The 9,184-nt window shown below is 37.0% G+C and overlaps 1 protein-coding gene across 1 annotated transcript; it reads left to right on the forward strand.

The window, feature by feature from the left end:
* Positions 1-38: 38 nt before the first annotated feature.
* On the forward strand, positions 39-9,079 carry vsig10l (V-set and immunoglobulin domain containing 10 like). The gene is made up of 11 exons (XM_077574885.1): positions 39-570; positions 1,082-1,411; positions 2,942-3,223; positions 3,482-3,748; positions 3,994-4,233; positions 4,717-4,989; positions 6,251-6,343; positions 6,609-6,836; positions 7,784-7,944; positions 8,603-8,686; positions 8,765-9,079. The coding sequence occupies exons 1-11, from the start codon at positions 507-509 to the stop codon at positions 8,837-8,839; spliced, it is 2,097 nt and encodes a 698-aa protein (XP_077431011.1). The 5' UTR covers positions 39-506; the 3' UTR covers positions 8,840-9,079.
* The last annotated feature ends 105 nt before the right edge of the window (positions 9,080-9,184 follow it).

Raw genomic sequence — 9,184 nt, forward strand, 5'->3', positions numbered from 1 at the left:
CCAAGTTGACCTAACAACTAATAAAATGGATTTTCTGCTTAATTTATACTCCACAAATGCAATATTATCAGAATATATTGCGTTTTGGCTAGTCGGGTCACATAGAACCTATTGTTGTTAAGAAAATGGCATTTTCACAAATGAGTCCGTTATGCCAACAAAGCAAATATCATTGCATTGAAATTGAATTCCTCTTCATTATTTTGTACTACAGCTCAGCCACAGTAATTGTTGCCAATACAAACATCTTTTACGCTGACTTCATGAGTTGCACACACCATTCAATGCGATCCAATAGGCAGGTACATTGAAGTGTTGCATGATTGGCCGAGGTTCCGCAAGAGGCGTGGCTTCAACATGGCGCAGCACAGGTATGCTGTTCCCATGCTCAGGTGACGCCTCTGTCTCTCCTCAAGGACATTCGCACACACCTGCTCAATACTTCTTCAGTTTGGCAATGGCTTTTTGATGCTTTTTAAAAAGGCCAGCATTTTTTTTTCTGGAAAATGAAACGGCATGACGGATTATGTGGTCAAGTCTTGATGATTGTTTTGGGTTTTGCTTTCCCTGGTAAGTGCTGTCCAACTTTTTAACTTAAATTTTAATTTACAGGATAGTTACTTGTAGATGTACATTTAAATACAAAACGTAAGGCTTTTTGAAAAAAAAAAATATATATTTACCTTTAATAACTTCATCACTAACTCGAAAATGTGACATTTTTATTGGGAGACGTGAGAAGCGTTTTCACCAACGGAGGCAGCACTTTAAACAATAAAGACAACTTCCGAGCAATCAAGTATATGCCCCTTAATTTGCCCAAAATCGAATGCAGCTCTGCTTACCTTTTGGCTTTCGGTATATACAAGGGGTTTTGATTGAGCAACTTCTATTTTCTTAAGTGGACCCGAGAGTTGTAAAAAATAAAAAGTGAGCGCTTATAAATACAATAAAAGCATTTTCACTCATGGAAGTAGCACTTCATACACAATTTTTATTTTTTAATCCAAATTGTAATAAGCTCGCTCGCAGACGCATTTTGTGTACAAATGATTAAAAAGTCATGTTTTCAAAACATCAGATGCTAACGGGCAGCTGCTGGTGTCCGCACTGGGAGCCAGCTGGGTGGACACTCTCGCGGGTGCCAACCTCACCCTGGCCGTGTCCTTCAGCGGGGCACCGGACCCAGCGGTGACCTGGTTCAAAGGCAGTCTGCCCATTATCACCTGGACCGTGGGTTCAGATGTGCCCCCGGACGTAGCGGAAGAATACAGGGAAGTGCTGAGACTAGAACCCAATGGATCCCTCAGCTTTGTCCGCGTGCCCCTAGGCTTCGATGGAGACTACAAGGTGGAGATGACCAAGTCTGGACTTGGCACGGACTCCTTCAATTTCACTCTCAGGGTTTTTGGTAAGCCTGCTTTTTATTAGTGTTGTTCCGATACCGATACTCGTATCGGCAGAGGCACCGATACTGCATTAAATCAGTGGTATTGGTATCGGTGAGTACTAACAAGTAACATGCCGATACCATTAATTCTGACGCTAATATAGGACTTTGGATGCAGCATCTTGTGGCTTGCTCATGCACGACATTCACTGATGTGTGACATGTTCACTGCATGCCAAGCTAAGATATCCTATTGGCCCTTGAATGTTCTGAACCAATGGCAGGACAGCTTTTTCATGTTGAGAAAAAAATATATCGGTATGGTATCGGCCGATACTGCAAAGCTGGGTATCGTATCGGGGGCCAAAAAACGATATCGTAATAACGTAATATTTGTTATCTCCATATTTTCTTAAACAACTTTAATTACCTTTTTTTTCTTGGAGAAAACCCCCCAACTTAAACCAAGTAATGCTAACTTTATTTTTTATTAAAAGGAAAATACAAGTGTCTTCTCATAGGTTTAAATTTTTTTCTAAATGTTTTTTTATAGTCTCACGTTTCAACATTTTGAAATTTTTAACCTCAAAATATAGTGATTTCTTTCGCACTCAAATAAGAAGTAAAATAATTATAAATCTTCTGTCTGTTTTTTTTAAATATGCCTTTAACCTCATACTAGGATCTTGTAATGTGACTACTTAAAAAAAATCCCAATTGTTGTCATGTACTTTTACGTAAAAAAAAGTTTCATGTGAAATAACTTTTTTTTTTTAACAAGTAAATACAATGTCACTGAATCTTGAAGTATTATGTCAAGAAAATGCATTTTTACTTACTGAAAAATACTTTACCTACAAATTTAAGTTTTTTTAAAATTTTTTTATAAATATTTCATACAATCTTAATTCATCTGGCGTGGACCAAATCAAAAACGTTTTTCTAAAACTAAAATCTGAAAATGATCTTATAATTTTCCTAAATTTTTTCCCCTGAAAAAGTCTTTAATCATGTATAAATCAATTTTATTCTTTCTAAAAAAAAAAAAATTAAATAAAATAAAATCCAACTTCAATTTTAAATATGCCTTTAAAAAAAAAAATTGCATCTTGTTAATGAAATACACTTTAACCCCACTCTATTATTTTCTTAAAGTAGTACATATTTAATTTTATAATGTATATATTTATTTAAAAAAAAACACAGGCATTCATCTAAAAAAATAAAATCTGAAATTATTTTCATAGGAAATAATGCAACTTTAATCTTACACTATATCTCCTTTTTCTCCCAAAAATATGCTTTATTCTCATCATATTAAAACTTTTTTCTTTTTGTACTTTTTTGTTCTTACTCTAATACTGTAATCTTAACGTATATATTTTACTTAGCTGTCTGCAAATCAGGATCTATTCTCAGTTGCCTTAACGGGAAAAATAAAATGATAATGTGTAATGTTACTGTTGTTTTTCTCTTTTACTGTAAACAATGTTGACTGCTTATACTAACACTATTCCTACATTTATCTAAGCCGATGTTTTTCTCCCTCAGAACTCTTCCAGAATGTGACGGTGACGGCTTTGCCTGACGTGATCGAAGAGGACAGCGAGCAGTTCCAGCTGCAGTACGGCATGCTGCGAGGCCTGGCGGAACGGCAGCTGTGGTCCTTCAACGACCTCCGCATAGCAGAAGGAGAAGGCGGCTCGCGTTACTCGCTGCGGCCCGGCAGCCTGACGGTCCGCGAGCCCCGCCGGAACGACTCGGGACAGTACACGGTGTCGTTGAGCAACCCCTTCAGCAGTGTGACGCTTCACTTGAACGTCACCGTCTTGTGTATGCTTTTATTTTCTTTCAAATAGATTGATTCGCATTTGGTGTAAAAGCAACGTCATCTGGACGTAATGTAAAAAGAAAAGCCTTGATGTCTTTATTATGATGATTTGAAAAATGGGGTTGCATTGTTTGAGTGACACTCCATTATGGCAAGGGGAAAAAAGTGGAAAAAGTCTCCTCAGCTTGATGTCATTTCTGCTGAGAGACAATTCTTACTATTATTTAAAACACTAAAGTCCTCTTTATGGTCAATTCCAGATGGTCCAGATGAGCCCAGAATCCAAACCAGCCCAGTTCAGGACTTTTACGTACCAGGAGATTCGCTCACCCTGTCCTGCCAGGCAGACGGGTCGCCACAACCCCTCGTGGAGTGGATGTTTGGCGGCGAGACCCTGCCTGATATCCACATGGGTGTTCTGAATCTCACCCGAGTGCAGATCAATCAAAGTGGCCTTTACACCTGTGAGTTGCGCAACCAAATCACAGGAGCGCAACGACAGCAGACCGTCACTCTAAATGTTTATGGTATGTTGACTTTTTTACGACCTTGAATGAACCCTGGCAAGAAAAAGTTTGTTACCATCAGTGGGATACGGGCTTTAGCATTTTATAAATCGCTATTTGTCACCATACCAGAATAAGATCGGATTTATTTTGAGAGATAATGGTATAAGTGTACATTTTTGACAACACTGTAAAATTATATTATGTCGTAATGTTTTGGTATAAACTTGGAAATTGTGATATATACGTGTTCCCCGCCGCTACAGATAGACCACCAGGAAATCCGCAGTGTTCTGTGCTGTCTGAAGACAACCGAAGCTTGCAGTACGGCTGCCAGTGGTCGGGCGGAACGCCGCCAGCCAGACTGTCTTTCCTGGATTTCGGTAACGGCAGCAGCCTGGAAAACGTCACCGTGTCCGTCAATGCGTCGAGCGAACTGGATGGGAAAATTGTCACTTGCCAGGCACAACATCCAGTGGAAAACAGCAAGTGTATCGTTACGGCCGGTAGGTGACTTTTTCACTGAAGCAACCACCTTCGCTCCCAGCTGTTTTACTGGATTTTGACAGAATATTCCGTTCTATTGCTATAAAAAAAATGGAACCTACCAAAAAAAAGATTAGCGCCTCTTCTTTTATCAAGAAAAAAAAGGATATTTGTATTTGTTTCCGTTTTGCAGCAATTCGCTTTAGAATATAGCTAAGTTTCATCATTATTCACAAACTTGTTGAAAACTCTGGGAAAAAGAGCTTGTTGCAACTTGGACCCTGGCTGATCTCTTATACTCTGCTGCCACCTGTTGGCTATTTTTCGTAATAACTACCATTGCTTTAAGCGACTTCTTCAGGTCAGAATCTGTATCAAAGCCTTCTGTATAAAAAAATACAACCGTAATATCCTAGAAAAAAACCCTGAAAATATTAAGATTTTTCTCCAAAATAATTACAACTGTCAAATATAAATACTGTAATATTGACTCTCCCTCCCAGAAAGCCCGCAGTACTTCCTCCCGTCCGTGAGAACCGACGTGGACTCTGATGGCAAAATAGTGGCGAGCATCCGCTGCCTCAGCCATGCCACGCCCCCCGCCGCGGTGTCGTGGTTCCGAGGTGGCCAGCCGGTCATCGACGGCGACCTCATCAGTGACGACACCACCAGCCTCCACGTCCGTCATCGCAACGTCAGCGTGCTCCTCTTGCAAAACTACACCTGCACCTGCCGAAACCCGCTGGGCGGCCGCAGCAAGCACGTCCACTTGCAAGGTAGTCTGTCTGCTACGCGACTGAATTTTTTGGTGGAAGTGGAAGTTGAAAGCACCAAAGTTTTAACGCAATCCATTCCGTGACACTTGTGAAAATAAAATAAAGAAAGAATACGTTTTTGATTTTTATTTAATAGCATAAAAAAATACAACTTCTTTCCTGTAATAGTTTTTTTACTCTCTTGGTATTACAACTTTCTTTTTTCAACAAGTATACTATAATATCATAATATTGCCACTTTTTCTTGATAAAATAATGTATTTTCATTGAAAAAGAACACCTCTTTATTGTAATTTTCTGCCTTTTTTTTCTAAAAAAATATAATTAAATTCCCAGTTAAATTGCTATATTTATCCCCCCCAAAATACAAATATCTTGTAACATTAATAGGAGTGTAAAAATTTGTGCGCTAATTTTGAGTTAATTTAAATTTCCTTTTTTTTTAACGCGCAATTAATTAATTTTCCTTACTTGGAAAGCCTGTACTGCGGGAATTCCAGTCGCAACGCATTTGACACGTCCATGTGATAAATTTAATAATAATGCATGTATTTGTAGAGACTAGGGTCAAGTTGTATTTTACAATTTGATAAATGTGCAGTATTTTGCGAGTTACTTCATGTTAAAGTTTAGATAGCTTAGATTAGATAGATATGACCAACGTCTTACAAATGCAGTTATGCCATCTAGTGGCAGAAAAAAAATGTCCTCAACACAAATCAACATCGCACTCGTGTTTTACAGTGCAGTACATCTTTTTATTTTAACTCAATAATTATGAAATTACTGTATCAATCACTAAAAGATGTTGCCATATTTCTATTAGTTAAACGTTGAGTATGAAAACATTTTATTGTACGTTTAGAACAGATATAAAATTTGCGATAAATCGCGAGTTAACTATTGAAGATCGCATTACGATTGCAAATTTTTGAAGTCATGCAATTAATTACGATGACAAATTTTAATCGGCTGACACCCCTAATTATTACTACTTTTATTTCTCTTAAAAAACATATTATTGTGGTTCAATAAGTTTTTCTTTTTTTAATTTTGTTAACATACTTGGAATACTAACTTGTCAATCAGCCAATATTAAAAGGATTTCCGAGCATAAAGCTTCTATTGTGTTTCAAAAACTTCACATTCCCAAAGTGAAAGACAACAAAGAAGCCTCAGATGGAGGCAACACTTGCATGTTGCTGTGGAACAAAGTGCTTCACTGTTGACAATTGACTCCGCCTCCTTACTCCCAATCCAGAGCCGTCCATCTCCAATTTCAGTTTGTTCCCGCACAAGGACGGAACCATCGTCACCTTGACCTGGGAAGTCCCGCCCACCTCTATCGTCACAGGTTAAAAACAAAATAATAATAATAATAATAATAATCTGTCACTGTTGCAACCCACCTGACTCGTTCCAATGTGTTCATCTCAGCAAACGTGCGTAGGAAAGACGCAACGTGAGGATAAATATTTTTGTGTAAACATTCGGTCATTTAGCAGTATCATGTTTTTGGAGAAAGTCAGGCCAGCATCAAAAGTTGAGAAAAAAAATGCTGGTTCTTTTTTTCCCCCGAGCACTGAATAGAAACTGAATATGGACACGTTTTAATGTAGGTTTTGACATCCAGATGAGCGGCCCGGCCCTGGTGAGTGCCGACGACGGTAACGTCAGTCAGTCCAGAGGCAGCGGTGATTCATTCCGCACCATCCTGCCCAAACCCGGAACGGCCCGAAGTGCCGACATCTTCCACCTGCATCCCAAGTCCACGTATCGCTTCCGGGTTCTTCCTAGAGCTCTGATGACCGAGGGACAGCCAACAAAAGCACTCCGGATCGGCCCGGGTATGCAAAAACACTACATGATAATGATATTTAATGTCATAAATTTGTCAGAAATAGGTTATTATTCAAATCATGTTTAGCTGCCGATGCTAATCATTTAGAGAAATTATTTATCTTGGTAATTAAATTCAAAGATTTTAAAATGTGTATTTTTTTATATATATATTTTTTTGATGATTGTATAGTAAGTTAAAAAATATGTTTAAAATAAGTTATTAAAAATGAATAGTTCGCTAATTCCTAATTAAAATTTAAATTCGTATTGTTGGAATAATTTTTACTAATTATCATAGCGGAAATATTTTTTTAAATTAATTTCGGTTTAAAACTATAGATTAAAATTAAAACCTTTCGATTATATAGTTAACAATTAAAATGTAATTATAATATAAAAAAAATAATTAAAAAAAATAAATAGTAATAAAATTGTAAGCATTTATATATTTGTTTTAATGCAGTATAATTAAAGACATTGTGAAATATCCATAGTTTACATATATTTTAGAATACAATTAGTATATTGACATTTTTTCATATTTTATTTGTGCCAATATTCATATAATATTTTGTTATTTTGTGTGGTAGGAGTATTTCAAAAAATATTTTGCATTTTCATTCAATTTGTATGTTTTTAAAATTAAATTGAAACTAGTAGTATTGATATCCTTATTCGTGACAATATACAGTATATTCTATAGCAAATAAAAATGTTGGAAAATCATTCAAATGTTTGTTTGGCAATGTTTCCTGTGCCTTTTCCAGAAGTGACTCTCTTCAGGCTTTTGATTGGCTTAAATGGCCTCACAGTTGCTTTGATATCTGCTCTCCATTAAATGTGGAGAAACACCATTGTGGATATTTTTGCTGTCAACAATCCTGTACGTTGACTATGTTAATTATACAGCACTTGTTTTTGTTGTTGTTGTTTTGTTTATTTGTGGCACCAGCTGGGGGTCTGAGCGGTCCGGCCATTGCGGGCATCGCAGCCGGAATCCCATGCAGCCTCCTCTTCCTGCTTCTGATGTGCGGCCTCATCTATTTCTTCATCTACTGGAGCAGAGCCAAAAGACGGCAGACAAGATATCCGGGGTCCAGAGCCGCCGAAAAGGTTTGGAGCCGTGTGTGTGTGTGTGTGTGTGTGTGTGTGTGTGTGTGTGTGTGCGTGTGTGTGTTTTACCCATCATCCCTAGCTGCCTTTAAAGTAAAATGTAGAGACTGTCACTAACAGCAAAAAAATGTGAGCAAATGATGCTCCCCTAAAAATGTTTTTCATGGCTAATCGTGCAGGTTATTTTAGTTAACTTAAACTAACGTAAAAACTAAATTAAAATTCAAAAAACAATTTCGTTAACGAAATAAAATTAAAATGAAAATGCTTTTAAAAAACTAAAACTATAACTATAGCAAAAATGTCCTTCTTTTTAGTCTTTGGTAATCAATTTAATGCATGAGCTTTTGGGGATGATTTATTTTTTTTATATTAATTAGAATAAGGACATTTGAAAGTGTCACACAAAAGTGACTTCATCTAGCAGCAGCCAATAGAAAAGCACCTTTAGATGACGTTGCTCCCATGTGTTTTTTAAATATTGCGCGCAAGTAATACACACTTTAAAAAAAAAAACTAAAACTAATACTAAAACTAAACTAAAACTAAATTTTTATGAAATAACTAAAACTAATAAAAAACACCCTGAAAACGAATTAAAACGAACTCAAATGAAAAATTCCAAAACGATAATAACCAAGTCTTTTTTTGTTCCCAGGTAACCACCACCCAGACACAGACGCCTCACAATCTGTTGACAGGAAGCGCAATGACGAGCCCCGACTACAACAGATTGCGTCAGGTGCTCCTTCCGATCGTCTTGGCTGCATTTATTTTTTCTTGAAACATCATAAACAATTAGTACTTTCTTGTCTTGCAGACGCCGTCTAGTCTTTCAGTAGCCCCGCCCACTTTTGTCCCCCCGCCGCCCGTCAGAGTTGCGACAACAGTCTGAGCCAATGGAGTTTTGTACAGTAGGCTTTATTTTTCATTTTGTATTATAATGTATGTATTATATAGTCACTATTAGTACAGAACATTTTGTCACGATCGAATTTTTACACGCCGGCGTTTTGTGACCATATTTAGTTTGTGAATTAGTATCAGTATGTGAATAAATGTTTTGAATTTGAATGTTTTTTTCAAGACAGTTTATTTTGTTTATTACCATAATAAAAATATGGATTTAAATATTCAGAGGTTGGTTGTTTGTTTTTTTAAAACTTTTTTTCTCACTATTTTCTAATGTGTTTTAGGGTGGTTCTGCCATTTCACGCCGTTTCACATGGAAAACATGTAT

This window comes from Vanacampus margaritifer, chromosome 9, assembly GCF_051991255.1.
Source record: "Vanacampus margaritifer isolate UIUO_Vmar chromosome 9, RoL_Vmar_1.0, whole genome shotgun sequence".
NCBI classification, from domain to species: Eukaryota; Metazoa; Chordata; class Actinopteri; order Syngnathiformes; family Syngnathidae; genus Vanacampus; species Vanacampus margaritifer.

What these genes read in the sequence shown, in the direction of transcription:
- vsig10l (XM_077574885.1), top strand. Translation starts at nt 507, where the DNA reads ATGAAACGGCATGACGGATTATGTGGTCAAGTCTTGATGATTGTTTTG. An exon ending in TTTGGGTTTTGCTTTCCCTG is followed by an intron (nt 571 to 1,081) that starts GTAAGTGCTGTC and finishes TCAAAACATCAG; the next exon opens with ATGCTAACGGGCAGCTGCTG. An exon ending in CAAGCACGTCCACTTGCAAG is followed by an intron (nt 4,990 to 6,250) that starts GTAGTCTGTCTG and finishes CTCCCAATCCAG; the next exon opens with AGCCGTCCATCTCCAATTTC.